The sequence below is a fragment of the Oncorhynchus kisutch genome, linkage group LG14 (assembly GCF_002021735.2).
Source record: "Oncorhynchus kisutch isolate 150728-3 linkage group LG14, Okis_V2, whole genome shotgun sequence".
NCBI lineage: Eukaryota > Metazoa > Chordata > Actinopteri > Salmoniformes > Salmonidae > Oncorhynchus > Oncorhynchus kisutch.
Window position 1 is genome coordinate 12,126,633 of NC_034187.2, and position 19,361 is coordinate 12,145,993.

The following is a 19,361-nucleotide window of genomic DNA, read 5'->3' on the forward strand; positions in this document are numbered from 1 at the left end:
TTAAGCTCTTTCAGGCAAAAGTTAGCATTAGGCTAATAGCAATTTAGCCTACCTACACAGCAACACTTAGTAACAACGATTTCGATCACACCTGGTCAAAAACAGGTTTTCATTAGTCGTGCATTGCTTAAAATCCATTATTGTGTGCAGTTAACATTAGACAGCAAAAAATGATTTCGGTCTAAATTGAGACTTACTGAATTGACAAGCTAAAGTGGACTATAGACAAGATCATGCATTATTATAATTAGAATCATCATCTTTATTATTACTACTACAATAATAATAATATTATTATTTAATTATTATTATAATATTAATTTTCTACAGGTAAAGGCCTATTCGTTTTCTGAAAATAATTTGACAAGGTTTCTCGTAGGCCTATGTATTCTCTGAAACAGTATACAAAACAATTTCAATAAATGCATCTGAATGAATTTTATTACCATAATTTATTAATAGGATTGTTTGGCTGTATTTAAGTAATATCTATCTATATAAGTTACAAGTAAATAAAACGTACAAATACCGATGGAACTCAAGTAACCAACCACAAACCATTAATAGCGCTAAAAACTTTGTACAACAGATTGCTAAAAACTATATATTCAATTCAAACCTTTTACAGAAATATACAAGCTACGTTTTACATTAAATTCTATTATAAACCAGAGCCTTCTGTGAAAAAAATGGAAAAGCACCCACAGTTTTTCTATTGAGATCTTTAGCCCAATGACCAACACACAGGAGTAGGGCCTATGACCTCTTGATGTAGGACTAGCCCTGTATAGCTTCAGTATAATTTACAGAAATAAGAAATCCAACTTCAAAGCGAAGATTGAACTCGCATATCCTCATAACTTCATCTGTCGAGTTTCTTTCGTCTCCACTTACTGTCCTCATATCCAATTACATTTTAGAAGAGCATGAACTAAAATTCACCAAATGGTGTTGTTCAAAATGTACACAAAGTACAATTTGTTTGTTGTTTTGCGTGTCTGTTGAGTGACTTTGCTGAAAAAGCTTTGAGAGCAGTGTTGTATGTGTGTTTGTGATCATAGTTTGTCTGGCTGTCACCATGTCCTGCCATATAACAGATCACCATGTCCTGCCATATAACAGATCACCATGTCCTGCCGTATAACAGATCATCATGTCCTGCGGCATAACAGATCACCATGTCCTGCGGCATAACAGATCACCATGTCCTGCGGCATAACAGATCACCATGTCCTGCGGCATAACAGATCACCATGTCCTGCAGCATAACAGATCACCATGTCCTGCGGCATAACAGATCACCATGTCCTGCGGCATAACAGATCACCATGTCCTGCCATATAACAGAGCAGAGCACTGCAGGGCCGTCCCGTACTCGGCGCTGGAGGAGTTCAGGTGAGAGAGGCCGGCTACCTGGGTCTGGAGAGACGGTGGGCTGGCGGAGTGTTGTGCTAGGTCTGGAGAGTGATCTGCACTACCCACCTGTTGGCTCTGGTGCTGACCTAGGCCTGAACCGTTACTGGACATGATCATAACATTGGCACCTTGTTGGTGGTGTGTCTGGACAGTAGTGGTGGGAGTGTGGGCACTGCCTTGGCATGGCTTGCCGTCTTTCACTAACACAGGCACAGCCACCCGCCGAGGGGAATGCTGCTGACAGGAACTACTGTCCTGTTGCATCTGCTGCTGCGAAACTTTGTCCTTCGCTTGCCTCTTCATTTTATATCGGTGGTTCTGAAACCAGATTTTGACCTGGGTCGGGGTGAGGTGGATCATGCTCGCCAGGTGTTCTCTCTCAGGCGCGGATAGGTACTTCTGTTGTTTGAATCGCCGCTCGAGCTCGTAGACCTGAGCCTGAGAGAACAGCACGCGCCTCTTCCTTCTCGGGGTGCTCGAGAGCGGGCCCATGCCTTTCCCCACGTCTACTAGCGAGCCAAGGCTGCCCATACTGCCCATGTTCATGCCCGAAGAAGAGCCCATGAAGCGCGAGACTGAAAGCAGAAATAGGCCATTGAGATGATGATAATAAAACAATAATTACATTGCTTCAATATTTTAACCATAACAATACATAATGTGAATGAATTTAAAGCGTATATGTCTATAGCGTTCCTTTAAAACAAAGGCTAACATGATCATGTAATCATAGTTCTGTCTCCTAATGGAACAATTACTTAATCATTTGTATTTGAACGGAATTATATAGTTTACAAAATATTTGAAGTTGCATGATTGATTGCCATTAATTTACCTTGCAATCTGAAGAATAATAGGCTAATAAATCATTCGATTATACACCCCCACATGACAGGTGCATGAAACCTCTGTAGCCTACTCACAATCGGGGACAAATCAGCAACAGGTGTCTTTGTTATATCTTCATACACCCTTGTGACATTAAAATACATTTTTATGAATATATCACAAACTAAAACAGTTCAATTAATTAGCTTTCTTTGAACCCAGTCCCCTATTCACTGGTAAACATGGTAGTGTTGGGTAGACTGGCAAAAAGGCACAGCACGTTGGGTGACTAAACTCAATAAACCAAACACTCCAAGGTAAACCAAGGTATAGGCCTAATATATATCTGATGCCAGGTGCAAGGTTTATTTTAAAGTGACAAATCAAATCACTCCTTCTTGGTGAAAAAATATCAGTATTCATGCAAAAACAAGCAGAAAAACACTAGAAAGTTGTAATAATTTCCATGACTCACTTCAGTGCAGACCAGAGCGTATGGAACTAGTGTAGACTAGCTAATATGATAATGCGCTAACAAAAGCTATATCCTCACCTGTTCGGCTTCATGCAGAGTAAAACTCAAAGGTATAGCCTACTTACTCGTGGAGAATCGCGGGTCTGTGTTGGCTCCGTACCAGCCAGCGGCCGTGGCGCTGCCTCTCATGCCGTCCTGGTAGGGCGTCAGGTCGCTCATGTTCCCCAGGTTGCCGTTACAGTAGCCCCCCATTGCGGTGTGTGACAGCTGGGACACTCCCGTCGCAGTCATATGGTATGCCGCGGACACCGTCCCGTTATGGCCCATGTGGTGCTGCTGCATCATCGCCTGAGACACCTGCGGCTGCCGGTACGACGCGAGAGGTGACCCCAAGTTGTTATTCTCCATACTTACTTTCTTGTAGCTCTCCTCAAGAGGACTCAAGATATCGGAAACAGAAAAAGGAGTCGTATGCCTAGGGCTCATCGACATTGTTCTTGGGCTGTTGGAGAGGGGAGAAATTAGAAGGCTAGGCAATCTCTCCTGGTTTTTTTGTTGGACCAAAGCCCCTCTTTCTCTCTGGTTCCTGTTGTCTCAACGTCGATCCTTGCTAGATGAACACGTAGGTAGGAGAGTCGCCTGAAGTCCGCCTTAATTGCATTGAGTGGGAGCTGAGTTGAGCTGGGCTGAGCTTGGTGCTGCTGGCTTTCGTTTGTTTTAGCAGGGTGCCAGGTTTAAGCCAGAGGCGGGGCATCACCAACTAGGGCAACAATACAACGCAGCTCTATCCTCCTCAATGCATCCAAGTCATAATTTGACTTACGTGTTGGGCAAGGTACAACATGAGCTCTGCAGCTAGCCTCCCACAATACCATAACCAACTTGCATGTATATGCATGTGTCTCATAGGCTATTAATGTGTATTATAGGCTAGGCTATTGATATCAGGCTACTGTAGTAGCATTAGGTCGGTGGGTTATATATACTGTCGTGTGTGTGTTGTCGTTGACAGTATAATGGTAGCAGTGGGCACAGGCACCACAATGCATTTTATTCACTGTAGTGGTGTTTTCATCAAGAGGTCCTAGTAAAGGGGCCTAGACGGACTTGAGAGTCTCAGAGCTGGAGAACCCACTCTGCATGCTTACCAAATGTCATTCTATTCCCTATTTGGTGCACTACTTTTGATAATGTTTCACTGTTGCTGGTCAAAAGTAATGCACTATATAGGGAGTGTTCGTGCCATTTAGGACACGGCCTCTGTTCTCTGAGAAAAGCTTGAACTAGTGACTTTTAATGGGCGTAAGAGGCTTCTGGTTGATTGCAGACGTGTTTTTGCATTATGCTCGCATCGTACTCAGACATGTAAAAGTGCACTTGGGAGGAAAATTGACGGATAAGTAAATAAATACACATCCGCGTGTTAAGTGGCAGCGCGTGAATGATTACCCCCTTTTCTATTTTATATCATTGTTTGGGCTCGAGGAGAGAGAGAGCTGTGAGAGCAGCGTGTCGTCCCAAATCCAAATTCAGATGCTCCACTTGTCGTCTCAGATCAGAAACCCATGAGCCAGTCAAAATATAATGCTTTTCAGGAGAGACCCTAAGGTAAAGTTAACGGCGCTCAATTGAAGTAGCCTACCTCTAGGCCTACTCTCCTTCTGCAACAGAAGTCAGGCAGGGAGGGAGAACCACACCAGGCCAAGTAACCCTCCTCAGTGAGCCGCCTCTCGCCCTGATGCTCAAGGAGACATAATATTCTAACTCAATCAGGTTTCTCTTGGCTGCGTAAAAGTCAAATGCGCTTTGTTTTCTCTTCACCTTTCCAATGAAATGTTATTATAACACAATCCTGGCATGACCTAAACGTATTTGCTCGTAATTTGAATATTGATTTTCATGTCAAAGGAAGGAATATTTGCTATTTGCTATAGTTCCAGTTACACGCGCTTTTATACAGGTCAGTATTTTGCTCGCTTTATTCAAGGAGCATGACATAAATGTTATAGCAAAATGTATTGAAAGAAAGGCTAATTGTAGCTAATTTTGCATTGTTGAGGACATTGAACATGTAGATGGAATATAACACCACGAATTATTATAATAATAATAATAATAATAATAAAAACAGACTGTTTGTTTTAGCTTTGGTTGGGACTGTAAGTAATGTCTCTGCTTTTGGCTGCTGTTTTATTATGCTAGTAAGATGACCAAATACATGTTTTCATATTTATTATTTAAGTAAGGAAAAACAAAATGATAAACGAAAGTAGAATAACTAAAGTAAATAGCTACAAGGAGTAGATACTTTTATCACTTGACACTACAATATAAACAACTCACCTAAATCACCCACTATGAATACTTATAATAATAATAATAATAATTATTATTATTATTATTAACGATTATAACAATTATCAAATTCTTTGAACAAGTATCCTACTTTACTGTATACATCAATAACATTGCTAATAGTAAAAATACGGTTATCACTATTACTAATATATTACCTACTTTTACTATAGGCTAATAACGTCATTGTCATTACTGTAACTTGTTTTAGTTATCATTACTCTCCTATAGGCTTTTCAACCTGAATTGGTCGACAGTCAGTAAGGGCGTGCATGGCCTATAGATTTACCCGTTGACCCAGCTTAAGCCTGCATGCTGGGGAAATTCATAGTTTAGGATAAATATGAAATATGTTATGATATGATATAATGTTGGATGGATGTACACTTTGTAGGTGCACATTTAAGAGTGCAAAATAAATCTGATATTGCTATTTAGGCCTACCTTATAAATACTAGATACAAACTGTAATTTCCGAGATATTTAGGAAATGACAGATGTGGTAAATTTGATATTGCAGTCATCGTGTCAGTGCTTTGTCCTTTTATTTAACCAGGCAAGGCAATTAAGAACACATTCTTATTTACAATGACAGCCTACCCAGGACAAACCCTCCACTATCCGGGAGGACGCAGGGCCATTTGTACACCGCTATGGGACTCCCGATCACGGCCGGTTGTGATACAGCCCGGGATCGAACCCAGGACTGTAGTGTCGCCTTAGACTGCTGCGCCACTCAGTCCTTACTGCAGTGATGTCTGGAGTTAAATCTCCGTCATTATAAAACGAAAACAAAATGTTCCTTGATGTAATGTCGAACAGAACACATCGTTTAATGCAGGAAAGCAGTACAGTCTTGTTGATTAGAACGCAAGCCTGTACATGTTGGATATCGTGGTCCAGGACATGCATTGGATTTAAGAAAGACAGCAAGACAGCGTCTTCTGGTGGCGAAGTATTGAATGTCTTATCAGTGATTCTCATCATGTCAACTTTAGACAGTTTAATCTATTTTTTAATCACAATTTTGAAAAACATGGTCGCATCTATTTCAAAGTTTGTATTTTCCTGTTGCATTGCATTGAGCCGTCCATCACGCGTACTGTTGAGTGGAAATGACTGCAAACTGAAGAGAATTGTGCATAATCCCACTTTCGCTCACAAATCGCTCATTGATATCAATGCCTAAAAAACTAATTAAGCGCACACATATCAAGTGAGGATTCTACCCAAAGTGCACCACAGCAATTGGTTACATAACAAATCTACAGGTATACCATGCATTCTTCAAATTCATCCCAATATCAACATCTCCGCAATGGTACTGTAGGCCACAACATCCATTGTCATGGCGTACGTCTTCACAATTATTATCAAGGAGAACCGCATTTTAATATAATCAATAATCTCATATCCCGTAGCTGCTCTCAATAAATAATTTATCGTAGACAGGTGAGCGCACTTTACGGTGATACTTCAGCTGCTCCACGTAGGAGGCCTACATGCAATTACCCTAAATTAGCATCATAACGCGTTTCCTCTGGGATATATGCCGTCACTAATTGCTGAATTCCAAAAGCATTTCTTAATTATCTAAATCAGGACCTCTTTTCTGTTCTGGAACACGGCTATTATGGTCAATTAACGTTAATTAGTCCAAATGCTCGCGCTAATTCCTCTGGAATAATGAGCAGACTTTGAAGTGGGGCGTGGAGGGTGCACCAAACCTTTGTTCCTGGTTCACATTGTTGTTTTGGAACTGATCGTTCATGGGGTGTCATACTACTGAAAACAATATCAAGAAGGGAAATAGCATATAGGCCTATATACCCACATATCAGGATTGCAGATCATTGACAACCTTTACATGCACACCAATATCCCGTTATTATTCGGGATACTCAATTATTCTGTTTTTAAACATCATATCCCGTTGACAATAACCCGAAAAAAGCTTGTATCCCGTTTATGAGCAACCCGGATAAAATGCCTGGGATATGCTGATGTAGGATGGGATACTGTGCCATGTAAACATCTTATCCCTTTCACTGTTGTTTTTGCGGTGTGCTCAAGCTCAATTTCACATATCATGGGTGTTGTGTGATGATGGTTTCTTCTGATTGTCAAGCAAATCACTTCAAAAAGGGTCTACCTGTGCAGGTCCATCCACCATAATAATTACATAACACACATTTACTACTGGCGACTTTCACCCCTAAATTAGACACGTTTATGCTTATAATTTCCGACATTTGGTAGGCCATTTGTTTGTCAAGTGTAGTTTGTTATATGTGGCTTCTCTCCTGTCATAACTTGTTGCCTAGTTGCCCAGAAGACAAAATATAGCGCTCACCAGAATAATGTATTTTTTTTATATAACTCATTGTAGATAAGAATTTGTTCTTAACTGACTTGCCCAGTTAAATAAAGGTTAAGTAAATATGTCTCTGTTCCAGAGACAAATTTAACATTTGTTGTATATTTTCACTGCAATAAATGCATAGTCTAATTCTGCAGGAGTAAATATGACAGTAAGATATGTGTGAGAGGTTATAGATACAGGCATAGGTGGGGGAAGTAGCAGCACCCTCTGAAAAATCGTAATAAAACAATTATATACAGTGCCTTTCCGAAAGCATTCAGACCCCTTGACTTCTTCCACATTTTGTTACCTTACAGCCTTATTCTAAAATGGATTAAATAAAAAAAATCCTCAGCAATCTACAAACAATACCACAACATTTTTTTTGCCAATTTATTACTAATAAAAAACTGAAATACCTTTTTTGGTACCCTTCCCCAGATCTGTGCCTCAACACAATCCTGTCTCGGAGCTCCACGGACAATTCCTTCAAACTCATGGCTTGGTTTTTGCTCTGACATGCCCTGCCAACTGTGGGACCTTATATAGACAGGTGTATGCCTTTCCAAATTATATCCAATCAATTGATTTCACCACAGGTGGACTCCAATCAGGTTGTAGAAACATCTCAATGATGATGGAGTCCACCTGTGGGAAATTCAGTTGATTGCATTTAATTTGGAAAGGCACACACGTGTCTATATAACATCCCACAGTTGACAGTGCATGTCAGAGCAAAAACCAAGCCATGAGGTCGAAGGAATTGTCCGTAGAGCTCCGAGACAGGATTGTGTTGAGGCACAGATCTGGGGAAGGGTACCAAAAAAGGTTGCAGCATTGAAGGTCCCTAAGAGTACAGTGGCCTCCATCATTCTTAAATGGAAGAAGTTTGGAATCACCAAGACTCTTCCAAGAGCTGGCCGCCTGGCCAAACTGAGCAATCGGGGGGGAAGGGCCTTGGTCGGGGAGGTGACCGGGAACCCGATGGTCACTCTGACAGAGCTCTAGAGCTCATCTGTGGAGATAGGAGCACCTTCCAGAAGGACAACCATCTCTGCAGCACTCCACCAATCAGGCCTTTATGGTAGAGTAGCCAGAAGGAAGCCACTCCTCAGTAAAATGCACATAACAGCCCGCTTGGAGTTTGCCAAAAGGCAGCTAAAGACTCTCAGACCATGAAAAACAAGATTCTCTGGTCTGAAGAAACCAAGATTGAACACTTTGGTCTGAATGCCAAGCGTCACATCTGGAGGAAACCTGGCACTATCCCTACGGTGAAGCATGGTGGTGGCAGCATCATGCTGTGGGGATGTTTTTTTAGCAGCAGGGACTGGGAGACTAGTCAGGATCGAGGGAAAGATGAACGGAGCAAAGTACAGAGAGATCCTTGATGAAAACCTGATCCAGAGCACTCAGGACCTCAGACTGGGTTGAAGGTTCACCTTCCAACAGGACAACGACCTTCGGGACAAGTCTCTGAATGTACTTGAACCTAATCGAACATCTCTGGAGAGACCTGAAAATCGCTGTGCAGGAACTCTCCCTATCCAACCTGACAGAGCTTGAGATAATCTGAAGAGAGGAATGGGAGAAACTCCCCAAATACAGATGTCCCAATTTTGTAGCATCATACCCAAGAAGACGCAAGGCTGTAAATCACCCCCAAAGGTCCTTCAACAAAGTACTGAGTAAATGGTCTGAATACTTATGTAAATGTGATGTTTCAGTTTTTTATTTTTAACAAATTTTCTAACTTTAACAAACAGGTTTTTGCTGTGTCCTTATGGGGTATTGTGTGTAGATTTATGAGGGGAAAAAACAATTTAATCCATTTTAGAATAAGGCTGTAACGTAACAAAATGTGGAAAAAGTCAAGGGGTCTGAATACTTTACGAATGCACTGTATATATATTTTATTTTTAGGGGGAGGAAGAAAAAATCATCACAAAAGGGCCTTTATTAGTTCTGTATTAGCTGTCCAATATAACCTCCCGTAAGCAACAGAAGGATATATCTGCAGAAAAGGTGAGCTACAGAGTGATACATCTGCGATAAAGGCTGGCTACATATGGGCTACAGAAAGAATAATCTGCGGGAAAAGCCGGGCTACAGAAGGATATATCTGCTAAAAATTCTGCAGCACCCCCACCCGGAAACATCTTCCCGCGGCTATGCCTACAGTCAGTGTCCATATTTCAGTTATTATTCCATTTAACCCATACTGAAATTAGGAAAATGTTATGTTTATTCAAGGATACAGGGATACTCATGAGCGGGATACCAAAGGTGTGTGTAAACAGTTTATCCAGAGTAAGACCTTAGGCGGGATATGAGCTACTATCCGGAAAACTGTGCGCATGTAAACGTGGTAATTTAGGAGGATCCAATTGCGAAACGCTTCCCCCGCTAGAGCGTCTGCTAAATGACTAAAACGTAAATGTAAATGATAAACCTAATCAACCTTTCCTTTTTCCATTTTCCAAACAGTTTTAACCTGCTTTCACAATACACATCAGTGTAGTCTACAGAGTACATTAGTGATGACGCTCCACATACATGTGATGAAGGAGAACGTCAGCTGGATGGAGAAATCTATATCATGTGTTATCCTGCCATCTAGCGATGGTATAGTCGTTGCACATCGACAATGTTAACGCTATCCGAGTTCCTTGGGACATCCGTACCTTAAATCCTAACCCCAACCTTAACCCATACCCTTAACCACAACATTAACCCTGACCATAACCCTAACCATTTTGAATGTCAACGTCAAAGGGGCAACGTCAGAGTTGGGACGTCCCAAGGATCATGGATAGAAAGACCCATCAACAAGCCCCCAGCTGTAGGCATACCGTCAGAACAAGTGACTGTGACACCACCAATGGCTTGAATGGTTGCATGCATTTCAGTGGGCAACGTCTCTCCGAAACAGTTCACTCCTTCAAGATGGGGTCCTTGATGCGAATAACGACATGCTACACCAAAGCCCAGACCAAGAGCCTTTGGCAACCTCTGGGGCTCCTGCTGAACTCCACGAAGGGTCATAAAATGGCAATCCTCATCCCTAATCGAATGTTAGTGTTACATTCTTGTCCTCGTAGATTTAAAAATAATAATATCATGTTTATTTCATAAAGATTCTAATAGTTACATTTTGAGAATGTCAAGAGTCTTATGTGCGTGCGGCATGTAATTCGAACCCTGCATGTCCACACTAAAACACCTGACACACTAAACCCATCATCAAGATATCGGTTAGCTGCATTCAATTTACTACCACTTTAGCTTGGAATCCCTGACTTTCTCCTCTGATTGCCTCTGTTGGGTGAGATGTACCCTCCAGTGTCACATGACCCTTATGACCCTCAAATGATCGCTGATGAAAGACACGAGGGTTCCCAAATAAAACACTAGAATCTTCGGAATAAGAAGCATTACTAAGATTAGAAGCTTGGGTGCAGTTGTGTAACACACGTAGGTGCAGATACTTAGGCCTGTAATTTCTCGCACAACATTTTGCAGATTTGTTTCTCCATAGAGAAACATTGCACAAATGTAGTTTAAATAAGAGCAAAGAAGAGCTTGAGTGTTTCTATCCTCTTCTGAAAAGAAAACAAGAAAACAATAGAAAATGTATGAATATCCTTGTGATCGAAAAATCTATTATTGTAATATTCAATGAAAGAGGATATTCTGCCAGCAATTGAATTATGGGTTTCAAACGAGTCTCATATTTAAAGTACAGAATCAAGGGTAAGATATCCAATATTTTGAGTTACGATTTACATTTGTTTGCCATTGTCAATGTTCTTATATTTTGAACTAACTTGTATTCAAAAATGGACAGTCTAGTCAAGAGGGGAAGAAGACAAGGACAGATTTATGGGGAATATCTAACCAAGCATCCTATTCAAAGAAGTCGTTCTTCTACCCAATTCTAAAAACCAATGGCAACCTCATCCTAAATGCCAGTCTTTGTCAACCTTAAAACCCGCCATGTTCTTAAACACCATTGTGCAGTTAAACCTCATAAATTTGTCGCGGGCACTGATTAAACATCACGAGAATTGAAACACTAAGGATTTTGTCTAGGTCCCTTTTGGAAGACAGACAATGGTCCATTCAGCTGGAGACGAGCACACAAAAAGATTGTTTAAGGGGAGATGTATCGCGCGGTGGGGTTCGGCCAGTCCCCTCCATATGTGAGGCAAGGTGTCCCGATCGCCAGTGACAATAGACCTGGCGACAGGGACGATGCGCTACTGGGGCGGAGGACGAGAAAACAACATCACGGGGTCGTGAAAGTGTGGAAAAAGAACCCATGTTACCACAGAATAACGCATATTCCAGTCAACCCCTCAGATATATTTCACTTCCATCAATGGAATAAGAAAATAGGGAGGGAGAATGAAGTGAAGTGTTTTACCCCTCACAAGGGTTCGGGACCTTTGACTACATACATATATGGATTCTAGAATCAAGAAATTGAAATCTGATATTTCAGTGTAATGGTCCAATCCTAAAAGCATGAGATTTCTCCTCCTAAAATAATATTTTTTTTATGGAGCAATGCAATTGTGCATCTAATTCCCAATGAGAAGGACCAATTAAAGTGACCATCATAATTTCATATTTATGTGAATGTCTACCAACCAATAACCAATTATGAAATAAAAGTGCAATACCCTGAAAAAGTCTACTATATAAGTTGTTCATATTATTACTGACATGTTCTTCTTTAAATAGGCCCGTCGTCATCCAGTCTAGACCTTCTTCGGTTAAATAGTCTATTATTTTCTAATAACTTACATATAACATTGCAAAAACGGTTTGCAAACTTCGTTATAAACTATTGTTGCAGAGTTATGGATGTGATCAATTTATGCTTCACGTTGCTTGCACGTTTGTAGGCTAGACCAAAACAACTTTCAGTTTTAGCGTTTATTTCGAGTCATATGGCACTTTCGCTCTCTCTTGAAACAAGAGGAAGATAAGCTAAATAGTCGCATGTATACCAGGTATCGTTATGCTCAGTGACGTCCAGTCTTTAGACAGTGATTATGTTTGCTCAGCTTTAGGGTTTCGGGACTTTTTACATGATAAAAGCTCACATTTCTTGGTGTTTGTTTCTTATTCCTATAGGTACCTCTAAGATAAGACTTTCTCCTATTTTTACTAAAATAATTTAAAAAAACATGCACTGGTAAGATGCAACTATGTTTTAGCTATAATCCTAAATAGTGACAGGCCTATATCTATCCTATCGGATGGTGTACCTCTCATACCCCACATAGTTTTATTGGAATACATTTCATTGCATGATGACATTAAAAATACTTGACAATATGTGCAAAAATGTATAAAAGAAACTATTTATTCGTAATTCTATAAAAACACAAAACATGTTATCAAACAACACAACGATTTTGTTCAATAACATTTTCAGACAACAATGAAAAACTGAATATTTAAATCAATGAAATCCTTTACTTTCCTAGTACATTTGATAAATATCATTGTGTAGATTTGAAATTCATACAAATAAATGAACATTGAAAATACTGATAAAATATAGGCTACACACAAATCCCACACCACATTATCGAATTGGGGGTCGAATCTAGGAGTAGAATGTCCATAGGCCTACCATCAGATTACAAGAAACTAATAACGACTTTAATCTTTCGAGAATATCATTCAATTAATTTAATAAAATACCAAAAATAAAATATGTGCAAAATACTTCTCATAAAAAAATATTACTGTACTTATTAGTACCTCGAAAAATAAGAGAATTCAGAAAACATTTAAAGTGGTTGTAAGTGTTCCTCTACTTAATATTTTATAGTCACGTAAAAGCACTGAATTGAGCTGAGTCGTTCAGAAAGTCTCTCCAAGCAAAGGTGTGTCTGGATGCTGCCGGGCTGGCAAAGTGCTGGTATTGTTGAGGTAGAGAGAACGGCGACGGATGCTGGAAAGACTGGTACCCAAAACTAAAGGGTGTACCCGGGAATGTGGTCGGTCCAAGACAGCCTCCTTTCTCCGTGTCAATGAAACAGGTCTGATACGGCTTGCCATCCCGAACTAGGATGGGTACCACTACTCTGCGCAACATAGACGGTTGGTTTATGTCTTGTGACGTTCCCTCCGCTCGTGACCTCTTCATTTTGTACCGGTGGTTCTGGAACCAGATCTTAATCTGCGTCGGCGTCAGGCGGAGAATATGGGCAATCTGCTCGCGCTCTGGTGCTGACAGATAGCGCTGCTGACGGAAACGCCTCTCGAGCTCGAAGGTCTGGGCCTTGGAGAAGAGCACGCGGCACTTCTTCTTCTCGGCCTCTGAGTCCGGAGAAGACTCATCTGACTTGGTTGAGTCTGGGGCAGTCTCCAGGCTGCTCTCATCTGAAACTGAGGAATTACAAATTATGTTACTACACTGATCAAGAAACCATATAAACAACTCACGATATACAATATCACCAGAAATATCAGAATATAGAGATGTTTAAATAATAGAAGGCTTTAATATACTACACGTCTCCTTATAAAATGTATCCAATAGTTACACAAGTCTTAATTAATTGTATACCAATTTGGATTTCATAAAACAGCTATTTTGGAAATCGCAGTAATGGATTATATGAAATTGTGTCAATTTGGGCAAGACCCATATTTACATTTTTACATTTAGCAAAAGCTCTTAATCCACAGCGAGTTACAGTTGGTGCATTCATCTTAAGATAGCTAGGTGGGACAACCACATATCACAGTCATATTAAGTAAATTTTTCTTCAATAAAATAGCTATCAACAAAGTCAGAGCTAGTATGTGTTATGTGTTTATATGGATCATATGAAGTGGTTATCTGTTTCTATGCTCAGGTGTCAACCAATGGGACTTACAGAGACAAGGGGTCCGGTCGCTGTCCATCCAGGAGGAGTAAGGGGAGCTGGAGCAGGAGTTACCGGTGGAGGGCTGCACTGTCTCTGCGTCATTTTCAGGCAAATCCAGGATGCTCCTCACGGAAAAACTGAACTTTGCAGCACCAGCCATTGCTTCCGGAAAAAAACGGAATCCTTGTGCGTGAAAACTATCCAAAGGAGAGAGACCGTTGATATAGGAGTAAAAGCGACGTATCGAAAAATGGCTAAGCGTGCGCTGTCAGAGTCACAGACGACCTAGAATACCCTGTCTGTGTGTGGACACGAGGTAGTGCAGTGTTTGTATAAACAGTACTTCGCCCGCTTATATATCCTCCTCCAGGATGCTAAGTACCTGAATGATTCGAGTGCTGTTATCCAATGATGGTAGGTGTGAACCCGCACAGAAGAATAACACCGTTTCCTCAACAATGGCGGAAGGAAACACTCGTCATCATTACAAATTCGTCCCGTATCGTTAAAAGTGGTGACCAGATAATGGTGATTGTTGCAGCTGAATCACATCTTGGGTGGCAAGTGACAACAGAGCCCAGCCCCGTCACTCCCCCCCGTCGAAATAACATGTCCAATATTTGCATACAAAGTGAGCAATTAGTGTGAGATGTCCCTGAGTTGGTTTAACTCATTTATTTATGGATGTGCAGCCCGTAGTCATTACAGGTATATTGAAAAGACTTGAACAATCATGTTGTAAATAATGTCCCTGAGATAAAAATACACGACAATAAAAATCCTGTAAAGGACATTTTGTTTGGATTGTCTTCATCTTCAAATAATGCAATATTAGGTTATTTTTCTTTAACTTGCGCTTATTTCGCTATCAATCTCATTCTATTTTCCCGAGGAAAATACGTTTTTCTGTATAGGGTACACATAGAGCACCACTCTAAAGGACAGTGTGAAATAAATTGAAACAAATATCTTAGTATTTTAGTATTAGTGTTATTTTAGAGATGACACTTGAATCAAAGGAGTGCTTTTGATTCCAAGATATGGCACGCCCTTCTTGGATGGGTCTCAAACGCTATATCGCTAAGGCGGAACAGGTGTCCTTCACCCCCAGTCAAAACACATGTTTTATAAATGGATATAAATAGGAAGTAATGAGGCAGCTGATAAAGGTGATCATAAATCACCAGAAGACGCATTCATATTCTGGGGCACCTGTAAGGAGTGCTGTAAGGGGAAGATGAGGCATAAACGTATTAATGCATGTTTGCTTTTTTTCCGTTCGTTTTTGGAGTGTGTGTTAGTTAAACTGTACTTCAGACTGAAGAGAGGTCTAATATTGGCTCTTGTCCCACACTTCAGATATACTTGCACAGGCAAGTCAGTGGAGTTCCATCTAGTTCCCATGCCAGCCCCTCTCATCTCTGCTCTGCTCCGCGCACCTTGCCTTGGTGACAGAGCCTACCCTAGCGAGGAGAGAAGGACAAGCCTCGGCCTCCCATCTCAAGTCGTCCTGGGTGGTCGGCCGAGGGGGAACACAAATACACGCCAACCAGAGGCCGAGAACAAAGGAGGGAAATGTAGCTCTGCGTCCGAGACCCGTTGGAAGCATTTGTTCCATTCGAGATTTTGCATTTGTTCAGTCCTGCAATAATACGGTGATTGACGCCCTGCAACAATGTCCTTTAACTTTCCAGAATAAATCCGAGCTTGTTCCTTGTTGTCATGGTTTTGAATGGAATGGGATGCGTGCAATACTATCTTCTGCTGCTCTACATCGAACACCCGCTAAATTCATAGTGAGCAGAAATATTACTTATGCATTTCCAAACGAATTAAAAAGCCTTTTATTTTCCACCACACAAACGGAGTCGCTGACCTAGATGATTTGGATCATATGGTTTATCAAAATAGTGGCCTTTCATTTCGCTTTAATCTTTACGCACCAAGATATTGCATCTTTATGCACTGAATACAACTCTAAAAACAAGCCTGGTAACAAAAACAGAATCGACAACACTAAATGTAGACTCATTTAGATCTAAAACACACCCTAGAGACATCAAGAGAAAGGCTACTTTTGTTTAATCATAGTTTGAAAATCATCCCATAAAAACTGGGATTATCCTCCTATAAAAAACAGGGATTATCCTCCTATAAAAAACAGAGGTTATCCTCCTATAAAAAACAGGGATTATCCTCCTATAAAAAAACAGAGATTATCCTCCTATAAAAACCAGGGATTTATCCTCCTATAAAAAACAGGGATTATCCTCCTATACAAAACAGGGATTATCCTCCTATAAAAAACAGGGGAAAACGCAGATCTGTGCATCAAGGTACTCAGTGAACAACTGCTCAAATAATGTTGACAAACACTACAGCCAGGTCGCAAGAACTAACAGATTACTGAAAGCAAGTAGGCCTACTACGGTGGCTCAAGTGGGTACATTTGAAAAGGACTCTCCATTTAAGTGGCAAACCTCGTAAAACAAAGATAAGTCATGTTCATGATAACGGGAATGTTTCTTTCCACAATGACCTCGCGAGCCCTCTTCATCTATTACACCCTCAGACTTCAGCTTCAGCCAGACAGGAGAGGAGAGGACAGGAGAGGAGAGGACAGGAGAGGAGAGGACAGGAGAGGAGAGGACAGGAGAGGCCACTGGAGCTCTTTACGGCCAAATATTTACTTTGCTTGTTAGGCTCTCGGTTGGTTCCAAATCTTCTCAACAAAATTGAGATTTTCTTACTTGAAGTGTATAGTCCTTTAGGCACATTTGGTAAGACAATTAAAATAAATATGATTTCTTACTCTATCTAATTACAAACATTATGTAATATGTGTAATAATACAAGTTAAAATAAGTATGTTGAAAATATGATTTAATCTCAATTTAGGTCTATCTGATTTGATCTCTGCAACTGTCCTAAATATGTTGATATGTTGGTAAAGAAAAAAATATTTCATTCTAAGCATCTAAGAAATACCACCACGAAAACAACGATGTATTTGTGTATTTGTTTTAATTAAATGTGTGCATAAACCTTCAACGATATTCGCAATTCGAATCCCAAATATTGATGGTTACACCTAGAGCCATATTTATCTGCCTCTGGCATTCGCTCATTATACTGTACATTTCTTTCGATTGCCCTCTTTGCCATGGGTCTAAAACGGTTTAAAAACGCACGTCCATAGTTAAGATCATGCCAAAAGTAAAGTATTCGATAAATAGAACAACGGGTGTTGTTTGGACATTTGCAATGAAGATATCAGCGTCCAAAGAAAAGTGCTCTTAACCCGCTACTCTGGTTTAGTACTGCGTGAAGAGTAGGGCGATCTATTTTTGTGTAGAGATGAAAGCTGAATTGAGGGCACGCTTATTATCAACGTGGCTGCCTACAATGTTTGAATACATTGTGATATTCCCTTTTCTTTTGGGCCAATTTATCGATTTAAACCATATATCACAGGCTACTTAAAACAACAAGTTGACAAATGATTAACAAATGTGCTAGTCTGGATAACATGGGCAGTGGTGTACCCGTTGTGGCCTTGGGCAAGCTATGGTGTGTCAATGTCTGTACGTTGTTACTGTATGTCTGATAGTTGATATTTGTCTCAAACCATGTTACTCCCTGCTGCTGTCTTGATTGGACCAGGTCTTTCTTGAATTATTTATTTATTTATTATCTCAATGAGACTAACCTGGATAAATACAGGGTAAATACATCAAATAAACCAATCTTATTCTTACCATTTCAAATAACATGGCGAGAAAACGAACACCAACATTTACTTCTATAGGCCTATTTTACGGGCCCACCCATGACCTCTGCTTGTACCAATAGAGCACGAGCGTTGAACGCCCAACACCGTCATTGGACTGGAGGTCACCGTGGTAACATGCTGCCCTCTTGAGGCCATAGTCTCAACCAGACTCAGAATGCAGCGTATTCTAGTTAGTATAGGCCTAATTTGCTATAGATCTAAATGAACAATTAGGCCTAATCTGAAATCCAGAAAGAGTATATCCGTTATCTGGTGGGCAGTTATAAAAACATGATATAAATATCACAATATGGTCATCAGCCTATAATGAAACACAAATGCAAAACCTAATTTAGCTTATTTTTAAATGACTGCATGTATTTTCCAAAAAGGTATTAAAAGTACAATTACTTTAAAAAATTTCATGGTATTTATGATATTTATGCGTCTGTATCTTTCTCACTCATCATTATTCACGATTCATTCAGTATTACCCGTTATGATTGTATTATCCACATTCATGTTGAAGTGATTCCAAAATGACACAATACATTATTTATCATTCACTTCTATTTGGCACAAAATAATCTGAAACACAACCACGTCTTGGCGGTATGATATTTGTGCGTCTGTAACTTTCTCAGTCAGTATTATTCACTATATAATTCAGTATTATCCGTAATCATAGAAGCATCCACATTAATGTAGAAGTGTTAAGAAACATATTCTATTCTTATTTACAATCAAATGTACTTTAAAATGACACAATGCATTATTTACCATTCATTTATATTGGCCACAAAATAATCTGAAACACAACCAAAACAAACAGAAAATGCACTCAACAAGTTTGCAGAGTCACAAGCTGATTTCAAATCAAAACCTTTGGAGTATAGAGCCAAAATTAAAAAAACATCACCGTCCCAATAATTAAAGAAGACACTGTAGTTGGCCTCGTTCAAGGGTTCTCAAACTGGGGGAACCTAGCCTATCTACAGGGGGTAGCCTACTTGTGAAGACTCGTAAGAACGAAGGCCTTGTGCTCAGTTGTACGTGAGGGGATATTTCCACCAGATGGCGCCACATAATCGTGGAATAGAATTCCAGTGTAGAATTTCAATAATTCTCTACATTCTAAGTTGGTGGCAGGCAAAGTAAACCATGTGGAGGGCGTGCCATGTCTCTTTAAAATGGCCTTTGTCATCTGATGGTGCAAAAAGTCATTTGATGTGGCAAGCACTTTAACAGGCTAATAAAACA

At 40.2% G+C, this 19,361-nt stretch overlaps 2 protein-coding genes across 2 annotated transcripts; both read right to left on the minus strand.

Moving 5' to 3' along the window:
* Positions 1 to 241: 241 nt before the first annotated feature.
* Positions 242 to 7,946, minus strand: LOC109903231 (homeobox protein Nkx-2.1). Its single transcript, XM_020499879.2, has 3 exons — positions 7,856 to 7,946; positions 2,845 to 3,221; positions 242 to 1,991 (listed from the first exon to the last, which is right to left on the minus strand). The coding sequence occupies exons 1-3, from the start codon at positions 7,933 to 7,935 to the stop codon at positions 1,324 to 1,326; spliced, it is 1,125 nt and encodes a 374-aa protein (XP_020355468.2). The 5' UTR covers positions 7,936 to 7,946; the 3' UTR covers positions 242 to 1,323.
* A 5,338-nt stretch (positions 7,947 to 13,284) lies between these two features.
* On the minus strand, positions 13,285 to 14,807 carry LOC109904597 (homeobox protein Nkx-2.8-like). Its single transcript, XM_020501790.2, has 2 exons — positions 14,339 to 14,807; positions 13,285 to 13,844 (listed from the first exon to the last, which is right to left on the minus strand). The coding sequence occupies exons 1-2, from the start codon at positions 14,487 to 14,489 to the stop codon at positions 13,285 to 13,287; spliced, it is 711 nt and encodes a 236-aa protein (XP_020357379.1). The 5' UTR covers positions 14,490 to 14,807.
* Positions 14,808 to 19,361: the final 4,554 nt, after the last annotated feature.

Coding starts and splice junctions, on each gene's coding strand:
- LOC109903231 (XM_020499879.2), bottom strand. CDS start 7,935: ATGAGTTTGAAGGAATTGTCCGTGGAGCTCCGAGACAGGATTGTGTTG. Junction 3,222..7,855: donor GGGGAAGGGTACCAAAAAAG/GTATTTCAGTTT, acceptor CCTCTCCAACAG/CCCAAGAACAATGTCGATGA. Junction 1,992..2,844: donor AGACCCGCGATTCTCCACGA/GTAAGTAGGCTA, acceptor TTCTGCTTTCAG/TCTCGCGCTTCATGGGCTCT.
- LOC109904597 (XM_020501790.2), bottom strand. CDS start 14,489: ATGGCTGGTGCTGCAAAGTTCAGTTTTTCCGTGAGGAGCATCCTGGAT. Junction 13,845..14,338: donor CGACCGGACCCCTTGTCTCT/GTAAGTCCCATT, acceptor GTAATTCCTCAG/TTTCAGATGAGAGCAGCCTG.